The following is an 18,643-nucleotide window of genomic DNA, read 5'->3' as shown; positions in this document are numbered from 1 at the left end:
TGCTGGGTTCCTTTTTGGCGTCCTGTCCATTTGATTATGGAATATTTCAGACATATAAAAAAAGACAAAGTCATTATGAATAGAAAAGAAAATGAATAGAGAATGAAAATAACACCCATGTTCTCACCCTCACTTGAGGACACAGTGCAGAGGTGAAAGCCCTGGGGTGTTCTAAGTGGTCTCCCCATCCTCTGCCCCCAAAGAGAGGAACCCCTGGGCTAGTTATTTCCATTCCCCCCCCCACCCATGCCCAACCTGGGTCAGTTCAGTCTTTCTCTGCACCCTGGAGGCTGCACATCCCTGCATGTCCTGGGCTCCCTTGCTCTGCCTCAAGGAGAGAGTTTGGGGTACTGTTCCCCCTGCCTCTTCTTTGCCTTCAACCCTACAGTTCCTGTCCTGCAGCTTCCCTTTCCCAGTGACAAGCTTTGGCCTGGTGGCTGTCCCCCGGCCCCCGCCCTTTAGGATAAGGACTGGTTCCAGCTCCACCAGCCTCACCCTTGAACCAGGAACACCCCTGTAAAAAGCCCCTTCTCTGAACTCCCCCATGAGACCCTTCTTGCCAGAGCCCTGCCCAAGCTCCATGACCGCTGAAGTTGGCCCAAGTCCCCCATTACAAGTTTTTATATTTGGATTACCAAGATATGTATCAGTAAACAATACACAGTATTGCTCTGAGTGTTTTCATTTATTATTAAACATGTCACATTGTACAGCCCCTCTGCAACTTTCACTCAGTGCTGTGTTTCTTCTTAAAAGATTTACCAGTGTTGCTACATGTAGCTCTGGTTCACTCATTCTGCACTTCACACCCCACTCCTAAGATGTTTGGTGGAATTATCCATTCTGATAGACATTCAGACATTTAGGTTTCTGGCTTTTAATTGTTATATATGTAAGTGTTATGAGAACTATTATGCATATCTCCCATTAAATTTTTAACTATGTAGGTATGGATTATTTATAAAAATGTCAAATGGATCAAAATAAGAGCGAACACTAACAGCTCTGTGAACTGGGATGCCCAGAGCTTCTACACATTTTAGCGTCACCCTTTTATTTATTTATTTTTTAAAGATTTATTTATTTATGCATACAAGGGGTACAGGCCAGAGGCCTGGGGGTGTGGGAGGAACCACCAGAGACAGAGTGGGGAACAGAACAGGAAGACTGACTGAAATACACTGCTGAGGGGAGCAGCAGGCGAGTAGCAGAGGTCTGCTGCGCCATGTGGGTTGCTCCCTGGCTGGGGATCAAACTCGTACTGCACTGGCTGCAGATTGCTTCATAGGCTGCGTCTTAACCCCTTGTGCCACCAGGAAGGCCCCTGACTACCACCCTTTTATACCACGCAGAGAAGATACAAACAAGCAAGTTTCCACTGGAGGATAACGAGGTCTGCTTCTCCTGTCCTCTGGGGCCCCAGGCTCTGCCCCAATGGGAAGATGAGGTTAATGGCTCTAGGTCCCCATCACTGCTGTGAAACATCTGGAGATGCTTTCTTAGCACCATTTGGCTGACTAGTAAGATCCAGAATTGGGGAGTCAGAACTCCTGAGTGAAGAGTTGTTGCAAGAGGGCCTCCCCAGTGGCGCAGCGGTTGAGCGCTGGGTTGCGAAGCTGCCCCTGGCCTCTGCGGCGCCGGTTTGATCCCCGGCTGCTCCCCGGCCACCGGAGGAGGGTCCCACATGGCGCGCAGACCTCTCCTGCCGCCAGCTGCTCCCCTCAGCAGTGTACTTCGGTCCTTCTGCCTGCTCTGCTCCCCGCTCTGGCGCTGGTGAATTCTCTCACCCTCCCGCGCTTCTGACTGTACCCAGTGCATGTATAAACAAAACAAACAAACAAACAAACAAACAAATAAATAAATAAAACATGCCTCTATAAAAAAAAAAAAAGAGTTGTTGCAAGAATTGCCAGCAATGGAATCTCACTGCACAGTCAGTCAGGGCTGTGGCCTAGGAGCACTGAGAGTTGGTAGGCCACCCAGTGAATTGCAACATAGCTCAGGCCACCAGCAAAACACAGTGCCTTACAGTTGTGTCTCTGTTTTTGCTGCTAAGTTTTGAAAAGATTACATTTACATAGTTTTCCTTCTAAGGAATCAACTTCAAATAAGATTTCTGGATGCTGGGTATTCTTAAGTAGAACTCATTGCCTTGGAAATGCTAAAGGTGGCATAGTGATGTCACCTAAACTGACCAGTTCTGTACTGGGAAAGAATCTGAGTCATGTGCCAGAATCGATTAGTTATGTCTGACACAGGAGAAGCCAGAGGGGGTATCAGCATGCATGTCAGGCATTTGTGAGGCAAGATAACAAACATTAATGGTTAGGTGATCACACTCTATAGTCAGACCATCTCAGACATCATAGCTATAGCTAGACTCTGCCATTTACTAGATGAGCTACGTGATCTCTTCATTCCACAGTTTCCTCAGCTATGAAAGAGCGAGGCGATGAGGTGTAGGTAATACACCATGTACTGGTTCTCTTTTTTAGGCAGCTTTACTGACTATAATTTACATATTAATCCACCAATTTTCCAGCATAAAATTCAAAGAACTTCAGCATAATCAGCTGTGTGACCACTAATACAATCAGGGACATAAAACAAAGGGTCCCAGGGCCTCCCTGGTGGCGCAGCGGTTGAGCGCTGGGTTGCGAAGCCTCTGCGGCCTCTGCGGCGCCGGTTCGATCCCCGGCTGCTCCCCAGCCACCACAGGAGGGTCCCACATGGCGCGCAGACCTCTCCTGCCGCCCGCTGCTCCCCTCAGCAGTGTACTTCGGTCCTTCTGTCTGCTCTGCTCCCCGCTCTGGCTCTGGTGGATTCTCTCACCCTCCTGCGCTTCTGACTGTACCCAGTGCATGTATAAACAAACAAACAAATAAATAAATAAATAGAAATTCATGCCTCTAAAAAAAAAAAAAAAAAAAAACACACAAAGGGTCCCAGACTTAGTTGGTTCACCATGCCTCTAGGGTCTCCGGGAACCTTCCATTGAGTACTCAGGTCAAATACTTGAAAGTTTTCATGTACTAACAATTTAGTAGCCTTTGCAAAAAATAAAGCTATAGAGAAATTGACAAAAAATATTTTAGTTCATTCTGAAATAATCACAATTATTTACTAATGGGATGTATGTGCCTCTTTGCCTCTGTCCACATTATTAAACCTTGGGTTCAGATTGGATACTAACCTCCTCATTTCTTGTTCCATATTGATTTTCACATAGTGCTTGCTTTTAATCACAGAGACCACTGAATACCCAGATTCGAGAAGACATATTACCAAAAGAAAATGTGACCTATCACGCAAACCACAAACCACCCAGGTTGGCAGTTTTAAGCAATAGCAACAGAAATCACTGTGCATCCCTCAAAAATTTAAATGATCCCATGGTGTCCTTGTGAGCTTGCTGCAACTTGTTGGGGTGCCCTGACAATCTGTGAATCACATTCCATTTATCATCCCCAAAAGATAGCTAGCATCCCCCCTCCCCTTTTTTTATATACCGGAATTTTAGTTTTCCTTTATGGGACCACTCCCCCCTACTCTTATTACCTATGGTGTAAGTGACACTGGTCTCAGTCCTGGGCTCCAGGGGTAGACATGCAATTGAGGTCCACCCAATCAGTGCCCCAGAGACTGGGTAAGGAATGGATAATCACATGACCCAAGTCAGGCCATTGAGAGTCAGCCATGGGGCTGTGCTGGAATTACTGGGGAAAGGATTCTTTGTGTTGTGACTGGAGCAGATATCAACCAGCCTGCGGCTGCCAGTGTTCCTCTCTACCACAATATGGGTGAGACGGCCTGAGAATGAAGCTGACACAGAGGATTCAGAGACACCCACAGTCATCACTGGAGCCCCTGAATCTAGCCTTGCCTGAAACCTTTTGCCACTGGACTTCCCAATATGAGTCAAAAAGCCCCAATTTTGACTTAAAACCAGTGAGCCTGGGTTTCTGTTCCTTGCAATTAAGGATCCTGACATTCTGGGAAAACACCGTACAGATGAAATGAGACCCTGCAAGTTCAAAGGTTTTCTTCTAGAGCTAAGGGTCCTGGAACACTTTTGGAGTCTACTGTGTTAGAAACCCCAAAAGTATCTGATGTATGCAGGCCTAGGTCCAAGCCCTGGCTCCATGGCTTTCAAGATACTCAACAACCCTGGGCCTCAGTCTTCTCATCTATAAAGCTGGGTTGTTGTTTACATTAAACAGGTTTCTCCAGGTACCTGACAGTGAGCTGTTAGTGCTATTATTCCCATCCATCTTTATTTTGTAGACAACGAAATCAAGCTCAGAGAGGTGGCTTGCTAAAGGTTAGTTACTCATGGAGGGTGGATGGTGTTTAGTCCAGGAGTCCTGAATGCCTGGCCAGTGTTCCTCCCACACAGCCTGCTTCAAAAGAGGCCCACAGGCAACGTGAGGGGGGAGAAACACCAATAAAAAGAATCCGGGGCACATACCTACTTGGGTCATGATTAGAGCACAGGTGCTGGTGTTCAACTGCTGGAGTTCGAATCCTGGCTCCAGCACTCACAAGCCACATGGTTTGGGGCAAATTATGTGAAATGAGTATAGCAGGATCTGTATCACGGGGTTTTTCTGTTTTTTTTTAAAAAGATTTATTTATTTATTATACAAGCACTGGGTACAGTCAGAAGCGCGGGAGGGTGAAAGAATTCACCAGAGCCAGAGCGGGGAGCAGAGCAGGCAGGAGGACCGAAGTACACTGCTGAGGGGAGCGGCGGGCGGCAGGAGAGGTCTGCGCGCCATGTGGGACCCTCCTCCGGTGGCCGGGGAGCTGCCGGGGATCGAACCGGCGCTGCAGAGGCCGCGGGCAGCCTCGCAACCCAGCGCTCACCGCTGCGCCACCAGGGAGGCCCGGTATCACAGGGTTTTAATGAAATAACACAATTACCTTCCTGCTTCCAATCTGCTGCCCTATGAAAATTATATACGCAGCAGCTAAAGGGATATAAAATAATGTACAATGACTAACCAGGCCCCAGTAGCTCTGTGAGGTCAAATTTAGGGAGAAGCCACTTTCAAGCCACCTCCTTCCTGGATAGGGAGGCACAGGGTCAAGTTTCCAATGATGCAAAACAGGAAACACTCATTAAATCACCTGCCACCATATCTGTGAGTGACCTTCTGTGGTCAGAGCACAGGCCATGGGGCCAAGCTTGCGCTGGTCTCAGATTGATGTTCAATTCACTGGCGTGGCTGGAACCCATGCCAAAACAAAACCCTCATTGCAACTCGGCCTGGCCTTAGAGCTCAGCAGAGCAGAGTCCCTGCAGAGGCAGATCACAGTCAAAAGAGACCCTTTCCTCTAGAAAGTCCCAGGGATTATAGCTTTTGGAGGCATGGGGAGGAAGTTCAAAGATCTTTCACATCCTCTAGCACCTGAGAATTAGGTTTCCTCTTTCCTCCTTTCCTTTGAAAAAGAGGAGAGGTAAAACACAGAGACATTACACATCACTTCCAAAAGATGGAATCAGAGACACGAACATGAAACGCACACATGCCAGATTCTAGGGACAATTTAACTAATTAAGACAGACCAGGATTTTCTGATGGGAAAAAAATGGTTCTTCCTGCTGTGAACACTTCTACTTGCAAACTGCAGCCCTTTCTACCTGTTGTTACCCCTTTGTTCCCCAACAAATGTCTCAACTGCCCAACATATACACGCTGACAGCGTACACCCTGCTTAGATGCACAACCCTAGACTCTCCGTTCAGACACTGAGAACTCGCACCTTTAATAAAGGTGGAGGAGAAGTCAGAAAGGGGTCTCCAACACAAGATAGACAGCTGAACTAACATCTGGAAAACTTAGCTCTAAATGGTGTGTGACCCCAATTCCATCAGCGTGTCCAATTTTCACTTTCCTTGGCTATGATCGAGTGTTTGGGCTCCAGCCTATGACCTTGATCCCTTCCTATCAGGGAGATTCTGTGGCTTTCCATCCAACACTGCCCCTGACCGGGCAGCTGCCCATCAAAACCTGAGTTCAGCAGGTTCCCCGGAGTAGGACCATTCCAGCGTCCCACTACCAAAGAAGAGAGCAGGGGACATCATGTCCCTTCTACCACCCTTGATGTGCACTAGGGGACAATATCAAGGACTAAATCCCAATTCCTCGGTCCCTTACACACCTAGTCTTAGAGATACCAAATAAGAACACAACAACAAATCAAACATCTCCTTTGCAACCCCCGCCTGCCAAGACTTGCTAGCTAATTGCTGTTAATTGCATTAATTGCACAGCTCTGAAGTGTCAGACTCCTCCTCCTCCTCCTAGGCTGACACAGGGCAAGGAGAGAGCCACACAGCTAACCTCTTCTCTTCTCTGGCTCTGGACCCTAATACAGCCTCCCTGTTTCACTGGACATGACCCAAGAGCCCAGTAGGTCAAAGTGTTAAGACGTAAGCTGAGTCTTCTCCATGGGAGTAGATCCAGAAGGGTCCACCGGGAACGGGGTGGGACCCAATTCCTAGACTTGTAGAAGCAGGAACCAAAGCACACATACACCTGCTGGGCAAATCAAAATAGGGGATACCGGGCCTCCCCTGGTGGCGCAGCTGTTGAACGCAGGGCTGCGAAGCTGCCCGCAGCCTCTGCAGTGCCAGTTCGATCCCCGGCCACCGGCGAGGGTCCCACATGACGCGCAGACCTCTCCTGCTGCTCCCCTCAGCAGTGTACCTCGGTCCTTCTGCCTGCTCTGCTCCCCGCTCTGGCTCTGGTGAATTCTCTCACCCTCCTGCGCTTCTGACTGTACCCAGTGCTTGTATAAATAAATAAATCTTTAAAAAAAAAAATAGGGGATACCCTTCTGCCTCTGGGTGCCTTCCCCTCTGCTTATCCTAAAACAACACCCCCTTCGTGCTCCTGTCCCTCTCTATTCCCTCTCCACTTGCAGGGACCTACTCCCTGTGTCTAGCAAGACCCACTGCAAGCACATTTGGCAATCTCCTCTCCCCTCTTCCAACACTGTTAAGAGGCCACCCACGGCAGACAGGAACTCCCTGGGTGAGGGACCTGTCATTGCTCCAAATGAGGACGGGGTGGGGTGAGGAACGGGATTTCAGATAGAGTCTAACTCGGGAGAAAACACACACAACCCCAGGCTCGGAGAGAAATCAGCCCCAAACAGTCCAGAAGTGCCTCTTGGCCAAGCCAAGGTTTCCCAAGTCACCAGAGTAGGCAGCTGAGAGTCCTGCGAAACTCCACTCCCGCCAGCAGCCCCCAGCGGCAATGCCAGCCTGCCAAAGGGGCCTCTCATCAAGCCGCCCGCACCCCACCCTAGAGGGCTCTGGGCCAGAAGGGTGAGGGCCGGGAGCATCCTCTATCTCCGAGGGAGGCCACCCAGCTGTCAGAACCGACAGACGCCATCCACAACGCCAAACTCAGCCTGAGGCAGCGCCAAAGAGGTGGGCACAGACGCCACGGCCCCAGGGACCGGGAGAACCGGGGTCCCTAACCCCGAAGCAAAGCCTAGGGGCCCCCGGTGAACGTTCCCAAGCACGCCCCCCAGCGCCGAGCTGCAGCGGAGAGGCTGCCCCTGCAGAGCTGAGGGGGGCTGCGCCGCCAAAAGCCAAAGGGCGGGGGTGGGACAGGGGCGACCCCTGCGCGCGCGGGGCCGCGCGGCTCCGAGCCCAGCGCCCCTCGGACCCTCAGGCCCCGGCACACGGGCCCGCCTGGAACTTCCCCTCGGCGCCTCCAGCCCAACTTTCTGCAGCGAAAGAGGCGCGCGGGGCGCGAGGGCGGGGAGCGGGCTTCCACCGGGCGCCCCAAGCGGACGGAGAGCCCGGCCCGGGAGACGGCGGGGGCCGGCCCCGCGGCCCGCCAGCCCCGGGCCTAGCCCGGGGCCCCTCCCGGGCCCGGCTGGCCGGCCCGCCGCGCGGGAGCAGGAAGGGAGCCGGCACCGAGCCGCGGGAGCGGAGCCGCGGGGCCAGGTGGCCCGGCCCTACCTGCAGCTCCTGAAACTCCCCCTCCAGCTCGTGCCACTCGCGCTCGCAGCGCTCCAGCGGGCCGGCCATGGCGCGCGCGGCGGCGGGTCCGAGCGCCCGCGGCCGCCCCCAGCACCCACGCCCGGCCGCGCGCCGCGCGCCGGCACCAGCTGTTCCTGCGCCGCCCGAGCCACGCGCGCGGTGACGTCAGGCCCGCCCGCCCCCTCGCCGGGCCCCCGCGCGTGCGCACTCGCCCCGCGCCGCCCCCGCGCCGCCCCCCGCGCCCTGCGGGGCCGCCGGCCGGGCCCGGCCGCGGCCCCTCGGGACGTGCCGCTCGCCCTCCCCTCGGGGCGGGGCGCGGCCGCGGGCGCCCGAGCGCGTTCGGCTTCGATTGTGCTCATCTGGGGTGTCGGGCCCGGAGGGGGAGGAGCGGGGTGAAAGCGCGGCCCGCGGACCCGGGCCGGAGCCGGAGGGGGCGCCAGCCTCGCCCCGCGGGGTCGCCGGGCGGCCGGGGCCGGCGCGAGGGCTCCGGCGGCCCCGCGGTCCCTGCGGCTCCTGCCGGCCTGCAGCCTCCCGCCCGCCTCCCGCCCGCCTCCCGCGTCTGCCGCCGCGAGGCTCAGCGGACCCAAACTCCCGCCCTCCCCCGCCCGCCCGGCCGCGAGGCCCGCCCTGCTCGCTCCCCAGGCCCAGCTGCTGCCCTGCCGCCTGGAGCAAGTCCCCCGCTGCCGGGCTTCCTCCTGCCCTTGCGTGGAATATTCCTCCCTCTCAATCTGCATAAATAATTAAATCTTTAGATAGATAGATAAAATAAATGCGCATACGATTGCCTGTTTCTCATCATTCGAGCCTCAGTGCAGCTGACGCCCGTGTGTCCTAGGGCCGCTATAACCCCAGTCTGGGGCTGGGAGGGCTGGCGCCTGAACAGCAAACGGGTTCCGGATCTGGGCGTCAGCAAGAGCAGGTTCTTCTGAGGCTGCGGAGAATCCTCCCATGCTGCTTTGTAGCTTCTGGATGTGGCGGTCAGTGCTTGGTGTCCTTGGCTTGCAGGCACCCCTCCATCTCTGCTCTGCTGTCTTTGCCTTCCCTGTGCTTCCATTGCGTCTTCTCCTCTTCTTAGGAGATCAGTCTTGTTGGATTATGGGCTCATGTTGTGAAGCTATCTGCAGCCAGCCACTGTGGTATGAATTCGATCCCTGGCCAGAGAGCTGACCCACATGGCGCCCGCACCTCTGGCCTGTACCCCAGTTCTTGTATGCATAAATAAATAACTCTACAAAAAAAATAAACAAACAAGACCATCTACTGCAGAGGTATTCAACCTTGGGGGTTCATAGAACGCTTCAAGAAAGCTGAAGCAGGGGGCCTCCCTGGTGGCACAAGGGGTTAAGACGCAACCTGTGAAGCTATCCATAGCCTATGCAGCACAAGTTCGATCCCCAGCCAGGGAGCTACCCACATGGTGCAGCAGACCTGTTCAGTTCCCCGCTCTGGCTCTGGTGAATTCTCTCACCCTCCCACACTTCTGACTGTACCCAATGCTTGTATAAATAAATAAATAAATCTTTAAAAATATATAAAAATAAAAAAGAAAGGTCCTCCCCTAGTGGCGCAGGCGGTTGAGCGCCGCACTGTGAAGCTGTCCGCAGCCTCTGCAGCACGGGTTCAATCCCGGCCGCCGGCGAGGTCCCACATGGCACAGCAGACCTCTCCTGTCTCCTCGCTGCTCCCCTCAGCAATGTATTTCAGTCAGCCTGCCTGTTCTGTTGCCTGCTCTGTCTCTGGTGAATCTTCTCACCCTCCGGTACATCTGGCCTATACCCCAGTTCTTGTATAAATAAATAAATAAATCTTTAAAAAAAGAAAAAAAAAAAAGCTGAAGGAGGAATAGGTACATAATCACTCAGAGAAACATTTTCAATTTTTTTTTTTTTTTTGCCAAAACCAATGTTTTTGTATTTTTAAATTTTTTTGTCACTTGTTTACATAACTTTATAATTTGGGGAATACAACTTCACATCTCCACACGTGCTCCTGCTTCTGCAGACCTCTGCAGACTCACCCCATACCCACCAAAACTCCAGTGCCTTCATCCTGTCCCCAGATCTCCCCCACTCCGACCCCTCCCCCCATCCCCTCTGGTAACCAGTATATTTTCCACAGCAAGAATTATCCTTGCTGTGCTGTGTCAGTTTATTTTCTAAATTCCACACTTGGGGCCTCTCAGGTGGCACGGGGGCTAAGTCTCAGCACTATCACCACTGTGGCCTGGGTTGATCCCGGGCCAGAACGCTGACCCACATGGCACAGCAGACCTCACCTGTCTTCACCCGCTGGGGTGTAGGCCAGAGGTACTGGGGGGGGGTGAGAGGATCCACTTGAGACAGAGCAGGGAGCAGAACAGGTGGACTGACTGAAATACACTGCTGAGGGGAGCAGCAGGTGAATCAGGAGAGGTCTGCTGAGTCATGTGGATTGCTCCCTGGCCAGCTGGGGATTGAACTCATGCTGCAGAGGCTGCAGATTGCTTCATAGTGCAGTGCTTAACCCCTTGCACCACCAGGGAGGTCCCTTGAATCGTGCTTTTAACATTACATGCAGTTGAAACAGCACTCAGTCTAGCGGGAACTTCTCGGTCTGTAGGTGGGAGCTGGTGCTCTTCTGGGGCCCCCTGAGCACATCTGCTCTCACCACTAATGGTTTCAGAGATTTTCTCCTGGCTTAGGAGGCCCATGTATGGTGTGTTGACCAGAGCTGACCTCTCAGGACACTCTGCAGACCTCTTTGAGCTGCCAGCAGCCGTCTCCTCTCTAGAAGGCTAATCATTGTGCACCCCCCGCCCCAATCTCATCTCTGTCTTCTCGGCTCAGGAGGGCCATCCCACTTCCACCTGGCTTCCCTCCTACCTCATAAACTAGAAACTCAAGCCAGCAAAGCTGGGCTAACCCTGCTGGTCTGCAGGTTCTTAGGGATCCCCGTCCTCCATTAACTGATGTCCAGTTTTTGTCCATTTTTTTAAAGATATGTTTATTTATTTATACAAGCACTGGGTACAGTCAGAAGCACGGAAGGGTGAGAGAATTCACCAGAGCCAGAGCAGGCAGCAAAACAGGCAGACTGATGAAGCACACTGCTGAGGGAAGCAGCGGGTGTGGCAGGAAAGGTCTGTGCACCATGTGGGACCCTTGCCAGTAGCCAGGGATTGAACCGGCACTTCAGAGGCTGCGGGCAGCTTCACAGCCCACCGCTCAACCGCTGCGCCACTGGGTAGGCCCCAGTTTTTGTCCATTTTTTGGTCGTTTCGGGTGAGAAGGTAAATCTGGTCCATGTCACTGCATCTTGCCCAGAGCACAAGTCAGCACAAGGCATTTGAGATTCAGGTGATGGGACCTCCCTGGTGGGGCAGGGTTAAAGTCTGAGTACTATCAAGGTATCGCCAGCCACTGCCATTGGGAGCTGAGTTCTATCCCCATCCAGGGAGCTAACATGGCACAGCAGACCTCTCCTGTCTCCCTGCTACTCCCCTCAGCAGTGTATTTCAGTAAGTCTGCCTGTTTTGTTCCCTGCTCTGTCTCTGGTGAATCCTCTCATCCTCCTACATCTCTGGCCTGTACCCCAGTTCTTGTATGCATAAAGAAATAAATTTTTAAAAAACCTGTTCAACCATCCCAAACATAGTAAAAGTTGCAAGTACAGCACAAATAACTGTCCTTACAGACCCACTGCTGACCTGATGCTCTGAACCCCCTGAGTACTTAATTGATGGGGCATTTTCTACCATCAAAAACATCCTCCTGGGCCTCCCTGGTGGCCTACAGGTTAAGTCTCAGTACTATCACCTCTATGGTGAGTTCGATCCCTGGCCAGGGAGCTGGCCCACATGGCACAGCAGACCTCTCCTGTCTCCCTGCTGCTCCCCTCAGTATGTATTTAAGTGGATCTGCCTGTTCTGCTCCCCACTCTGTCTCTGGTGAATCCTCTCACACATACACCCCCTCCCCAGTACCTCTGGCCTGCACCCCAGCTCTTCTAGCAAAAATCCATCAATAAATAAGAACAGCCTCCTACTCAGCCAAAGCACATTCATCACTCCCACTCTCTAGTGCCCTCTACTGCTCAGAGCCCGTGTCAGCTTCTGGACTGAGCCCATCGTGGCTCCTTAGCTGCAGTCACTGTCAAATGTCTCCCTTCAAATGCATCTATTCCTTGTCTTCCTTGTCTTGACATTTCTCTAGAGGGCACGGTGATTATTTTGTAGAATTTTCCTCAAGCCTTACCCACTACATCCCCAGATTAGATGGACCTTCGTCATCTTTGTGACGACCGCCGCTGAAGTGAGGCTGTGTGCCCACCGCGGTCCTCAAACGGGACGGACACTCAATTTATCCCCCTGCTGGTGAAGTTCATTCGCTTGATTAAGGTTGTGATTTCCCGGCTTCTCCCCAGTTTGGTTACTCTTATGGCCTGTGTGCTTTCTAAGTATTTTTTTGAAACATCCTAGATTTGTAAATATCCTGGTCTCCCTCCAACACGCCAGGCATTTATATCAGCATCAACGCCAGCTTTTTTCTATTTCAGTGAGTTCTACGGAGTTTTTGTAACTACTTTTTTGCTGCGCACTTGGCCACTGAGATCCACTTCAAGCTGACTTCTGTGTCCTTGGGACAGGTCCCCATCACTTCCCCATTTCCTTACTTTTCCCTCCTTCCATCTCTTGTGCCCCCTTGTCCCTTCCCCTCCCTGCCTCTTTACCTCAGAGTCCTCAGGATGTTTGTTGATGTCCCCTAGTTTTGGAAAGTGTTTTCCATCATCAAACTGTCTCTTACATGAATATCAGATGTTTGCTTTTATCATTCTGACTTGCTTTGCATTTCATCCTTTCTTGTGACCATGTAATGTTCCATGGCTTGTTTGTACTTTTGGATCCATTTATCCATTGAAGGAGACTGAGGCTGCCTCCATGTCCTGGCTAGTGTAAATAATGCTGCTGTAAACACTACCAAACATTGGGGTGGGAGGGTGATGGTAGTTTCATATTCTGTGGATAGAGGCCCAAAAATGGGATTGGCAGATTGTATGGTATTTCTATTTTTAATTTTTAAATTATTTATAGGTTTATTTTTATTTACTTATGCATACAAGAACTGGGGTGCAGGCCAGAGGTGTGGGGGCTGAGAGGATCCACCAGAGACAGAGTGGGGAACAGAACAGGCAGACTGACTGAAATACACTGCTGAGGGGAGCAGCGGGGAGACAGGAGAGGTTTGCTCCGCCATGTGGGTAGCTCCCTGACCTGGGATCGAACTCATGTGCAGTGGCTCACAATAGTTTGATAGCGCTGAGACTTTAACCCCTGTGCCACCAGAGAGGCCCCAAAATATATTTATATTTATTTTTATTTTTATTTTTTTAAAAGGAAATTCTATTCTTTTTTTTTTTTAAGATTTATTTATTTATTTATACAAGCACTGGGTACAGTCAGAGGCGTGGGAGGGTGAGAGAATTCACCAGAGCCAGAGCAGGGAGCAGAGCAGGCAGAAGGACCGAAGTACACTGCTGAGGGGAGCAGCGGGCGGCAGGAGAGGTCTGCGCGCCATGCGGGACCCTCCTCCGGTGGCCGGGAGCAGCCGGGGATCGAACCGGCGCCGCAGAGGCCGCGGGCAGCTTCGCAACCCAGAGCTCAACCGCTGCGCCACCGGGGAGGCCCCTGTATTTTTTTTTTTTAATGAAAATTCCCCAACCTCTAATGGCTATTATCAACCAGGTAAAGGGGACAGGAGTGCTTGATAAAGTTTTCACAAACGAACACTTCCTAGTTCTTTTCAAAAGTCAAGAAGAATAATCAAGGAATGTATTATTACAGACACCTTTGCTATCCTCACTTGTTGAGGATACAAAAAGCCCTCTGTCCTGGGTTCCAGCCAGCCCTACTGTTCTGAAGGCCCTCTGTCAAACAACAAGGACAAAACACCAAATTGTTTCTCTGGTTGTCTCTTCATTGCTTTTTTCCAAATAAGGTCTGACAGTTTCCCCAATGAAGCCACATTGCCCGTTGTTCTTGTTTTTTCTGAACGGTGGCAGTTATTGAAGGAAAGGTGTGGGTATCACAAAATTCACAACAATGCTTCCTTCCGGTGACCAAGTAAAGTGTTGCCCACGGTTTAAGTATAGTTTCTTGATTTACGTTTTAGGCTGCAAGAGTAAAACTTATTTCATTGCGCCACCTGCTGGCTGTCTTTTAGAATTTATTTCTTCCAACAAAAGGCAAAAAAGGTTTGTTCAAGGAAGATTTATATATTAAGTACTCTTTATTTTTCCGGCCTGAAAAACTACCACATAGAGAGCTTGGGTGGTAGAAATATTTCACCATTCTTACCTCTGTTAAAAATTAATTAATTAATTAAAAGAATGTGCCATAAAAATATTTCAACATTCTTTAGCACAACAAAACATTTTCAACAATGAGAACATACCACCTTTTTATTGTGACATATAACATGGACAGAAAAATGCATACATTTACAAGTATCCAGGGCCTCCCTGGTGACGCAAGGGGTTAAGTCTCAGCACTAAGAAGCTATCTGCAGCCACTGGAGCACCCCTTAGATCCCCCCCCCCCACATGGCACAGCAGACTTCCTGTCTCACCCATTGCTCCCCTCAGCAGTGTATTTCAGTCAATTCACTTGTTCTGCTCTGCACTCTGTCTCTGGTGAATCTTCTCACCCACCCCCACACCTCTGGCCTACACCCCAGCTCTCAGTGCATAAATAAATAAATCTTTTTTAAAAAATTACATGAATAGGGCCTCCCTGGTGGCACAGGGGTTAAAGTCGCAGCGCTATCAAGCTATAGCCAGCCACTGTGGCATGAGTTGGATCCCGGCCAGGAAGATTCCCACATGATGCAGCAGACCTCTCCTGTCTCCCAGCTGTTCCCCTCAGCAGTGTATTTTCGGTCGTCTGCCTGTTCTGTTCCCCGCTCTGTCTCTGGGAAGTCGTTTCACCGCCCCACCTCTGGCCTGCACCCCAGCTCTTGTGTGCATAAATAAATATATCTTTTTAAAAAAAATTTCCAAATGGTGACATCAGAACATTAAGCCAAAGGCGCCTGTGACTCCCTGTGGCACAGGGTGTCCTAACTGGTGTATTTTGAGCGCATTTTAAGGGTTTCCCGATTCACTGTTTTCTCGTGTCCCTTACTCTGCCCCGACGCAGCTCACTCTCTCCACAGCAGGTTCACTTTTGGCTGAGAGCCCTTCTAAGGTCTCTTCTCAAGAAGACGGTTTAGGGAAATGGTGGCTGCCCAGCGGGCAAGGCTTTGCTCCCCAGTTCCATTGAATGTCTGAGTAACTGTAACAGGGGGCCCCAGGAAGGGGGGAGGTTCCAGGTTCCCTGCCCCACCCAAAGGAGCGGGGAGCTGGGCAGGGAGAGAAGCTGCAGAGGAGACTGAGGAAGGGAGGAAGCAGGATGGAGCCAGGAGCCCTGGAGGAGGCATGCGGAGCCAAGGGACACGTGAAGAAACTGCACTTCCTTGTGGTCGTGGACTGGGTGACACAGACGCAGGTGAGAGGCCTGTGGGGAGGTGACAGTGGCGATTTTTGTCTTGGTTTTGATTTTACTCTTTCCCTCCCAGGCTTGTCTGGTTGTTTCTGATCCTTTTCTGTGGGTCCCCACTGGAGGGTGCTTTAGACCCATGGCAGGCTACGGGGCCTTGTTCTGGGCCAGTCCTGCTTGGGTGGACCCATGAGGAGCTGGGTAACTTTGGGTGCTTGATTTAGAAACTCTATTCTTTGTCTTTTCTATATTACTAATTGTATTAAAGTTCCTTTCCATTAGTCTTGTATGTTTTGCGTTGATGTGGTAGATGGCAGTACCTATTTAGAGCAGGCAGGTTTGCGGGGTCTGGGCTGCCCCGCTCCCCGCCCTGGAACACAACCACCTCAGGATACCCAAAAATCACCTTTCCCCTTGGTTGGTTGAATCTTTGATTGTGATTCATCATACCCCTCTCCACACTACCCCATGTTCTTTGATGACATTCTTCAGTTTTAGCCAAGACAATCTGTAGTGACTTGACACCATCATTCCTACATACAAGGCCTCGCCTGGGTAGTCAGTCCCCTACCCGAACCCTCTGGTTCTGCTCCACTGTGTGGAACCTTCAAAGGCAGGGGCTGAATTATATTCATCTTTTCCAATATTGGAAATTCCAATACCCCACAGAGGATACATATAACATGCTTTCCACAAATGTCTGTGATAACTTTGATGAATTGACACAAGGGACCTGCCAAAAGGTTTATAACTTTTATGATTAAAAAAAAAAAAAAATCACACTTTTTTTCACTGCTCTTGTTTTGCAGACTTATTCATGGCTCTTCTTTAATGTCTCTTCCGAAGGTTTCCCTGACTGGACACAGATGTAAGTGGTAGAGAAACTGCCCTCTCTATGTATGTACTTTTTAAATAATATTTGTTTTCGGGTCTCCTTGGTGATACATGGGGTTAAGCACCACACTATGAAGCTATCCGCAGCCAATGCAGCAGGAGTTCAATCCCTGGCCTGCAGGGGAGCAACCCACATGACGGGCAGACCTCTCCTGTCTCACCCGCAGCTCCCCTCAGCAGTGTATTTCAGTCAGTCTGCCTGTTCTGCTCCCCACTCTGTCTCTGGTGAATCTGTTATAGGACAGGGAGAGGGGCAGCCCAAACCCCGCAAACCTGCCTATTCTAAATGGGTTCTGCCATCCGCCGCATCAACACAAAACATATGACACTTTAATGGGAAGGATCTTTAATAAAAACTAGGAAACAATACAGGTGAGGCAAAGAGTCTAGTTTCTAAATGAAGCACCCAAAGTCACCCATCCCCTCGTGGGTAAAACTCCATCCATATGGGGTCGGCCCAGAGCAAGGCCCCAAAGCCTGCCACAAGTCTAAAACATCTTCCAGTGGGGACCCACAGAAAAGGGTCACAAACAACCGGACAAGCCCGGAAGGAAAAGAGCAAAATCAACATCCAGATAAAAGCTGCCATGGTCACCTCCCCACGGGTCTCACCCACATCTGTGTCACCCAGTCCACGACCAAAAGACAAGCGCAGTTTCTTCACATGTCTCTACGCTCCATGCGCCTCCTCCAGGTCTCCTGGCTCCATCCTGCTCCTTCCTCAGTCTCCTCTGCAGCCTCTCCTCTTCCTGCTCAGCTCCACCCTCCCTTGGGTGGGGCAGGGAACCTCCCCCTTTCCTGGTGACCACCCTGTTACAAATCCTCTCACCCCCCCCACACACACACACCCCTGCACCTCTGGCCTGTATCCAGCTCTTGTATGCATAAATAAATGAATCTTAAAAAATATAGATTTGCTTTCAACCTGAACACATAAACGGCATCCAAATGTACTTCACTGAATCTCTAAGTCTTCCAGAAGTGTAGTCACTCGTGGGGGAAGAGACTAGTAAAAAAATCTACCTTCTGGGCCTCCCCGGTGGCGCAGCGGTTGAGCGCTGGGTTGCGAGGCTGCCCGCGGCCTCTGCAGCGCCGGTTCGATCCCCGGCTGCTCCCCAGCCACCAGAGGAGGGTCCCACATGGCGCGCAGACCTCTCCTGCCGCCCGCTGCTCCCCTCAGCAGTGTACTTCGGTCCTTCTGCCTGCTCTGCTTCCCGCTCTAGCTCTGGTGAATTCTCTCACCCTCCCGCGCTTCTGACTGTACCCAGTGCTTGTATAAACAAGCAAACAAATAAACAAACAAATAAATAAATAAATTTAAAAAAAAAAATCTACCTTCTCCCTAAAAACTTCAACTCACGTAAACAAAAACCTTGTAAAAACCTTTCCTAAACTGAAAAGTTCTCTGTTCAAGTTCTGGTCTCCATATTCTAGGCTCAGCGATACCGCAGCGGGGCACTTGGACGAGCCCCCAAGTTCAGCCCCCCATTAGGCGACAAGTGCCTCGGCCGCGCTCCCCCCCCACACCCCCCCTCGCTGCCCTCCTGGGCACATCTCCCGTCCACTTCCGGTGGGAGCGTCCAGAGCGCAGGCGCAAGCCCAGGAGCCGCGCATCCTACTCCCGGTAGTGCCGATGTATGCGCATGTGCAAAGAGGGCGGGCTCGCCAACTGCGCGGGAGAACCCGGGTTCTCTAAACTCACGCGACAACCTCCACCTACCCAGATAGGGGGGCAGGGTGGAGAGTCCCGGCAGGCTTAGGCAGCGCACGCACGCGCACTGGGTGCAGGAACGTGGCGCTGGTCCGTGGGCCAGCCTGCACGCATGCTCATTTAAATGAGGGGAGACGTTTACGTCAGCTTGAAAGCCCGCCCCTTTTCGCTCTTCACCCGCCCCTGACTTTTAAAGGGCCAGCGCCGTTTTTCGCAGAATTGCGAAATTGAGAATTTTAAGTTGAGAACCTGCGGGCGGCAGGCCCGGCTTACCTGGTCTGCAGGTGAATTTTCCAGTTCCTCCCGTGTGTAGTGATTTCGTTGATACGTATATTTTTGCGTTCAAGTCTTCCCTCGCCCAGATAGAACCATTGTCCTTGGAGGCAATTCTCTGAAAAGGGAGGCCTTAGGCGTCCTGCCCGCGAGACGGTCACGAGCTCTGCAGCCTGGAAGGATGCAAAAGGAGGAGAACACATAGATTGCTGTGGGAACTATGTGCTATTAGATGTGTAAAGGGGGCCTCCCT

At 51.5% G+C, this 18,643-nt stretch overlaps 1 protein-coding gene across 1 annotated transcript in view; it reads right to left on the bottom strand.

Annotated features, from left to right (window-relative positions):
* Window positions 1-8,060, bottom strand: part of TMEM120B (transmembrane protein 120B) — a 38,435-nt gene extending 30,375 nt beyond the window's left edge. The window contains exon 1 of the mRNA XM_037511228.2: window positions 7,982-8,060. Coding sequence (XP_037367125.1) covers window positions 7,982-8,050 — 69 coding nt within the window. The 5' untranslated portion in view covers window positions 8,051-8,060. The remainder of the gene's footprint in view (window positions 1-7,981) is intronic.
* Between the last annotated feature and the right edge of the window lie 10,583 nt (window positions 8,061-18,643).

The sequence above is a fragment of the Talpa occidentalis genome, unplaced genomic scaffold (genome assembly GCF_014898055.3).
Source record: "Talpa occidentalis isolate TD23 unplaced genomic scaffold, MPIMG_talOcc4v2.1 talOcc4.14, whole genome shotgun sequence".
Classification (NCBI taxonomy): Eukaryota; Metazoa; Chordata; class Mammalia; order Eulipotyphla; family Talpidae; genus Talpa; species Talpa occidentalis.
This window is presented reverse-complemented; position numbering and strand designations above follow the sequence as displayed.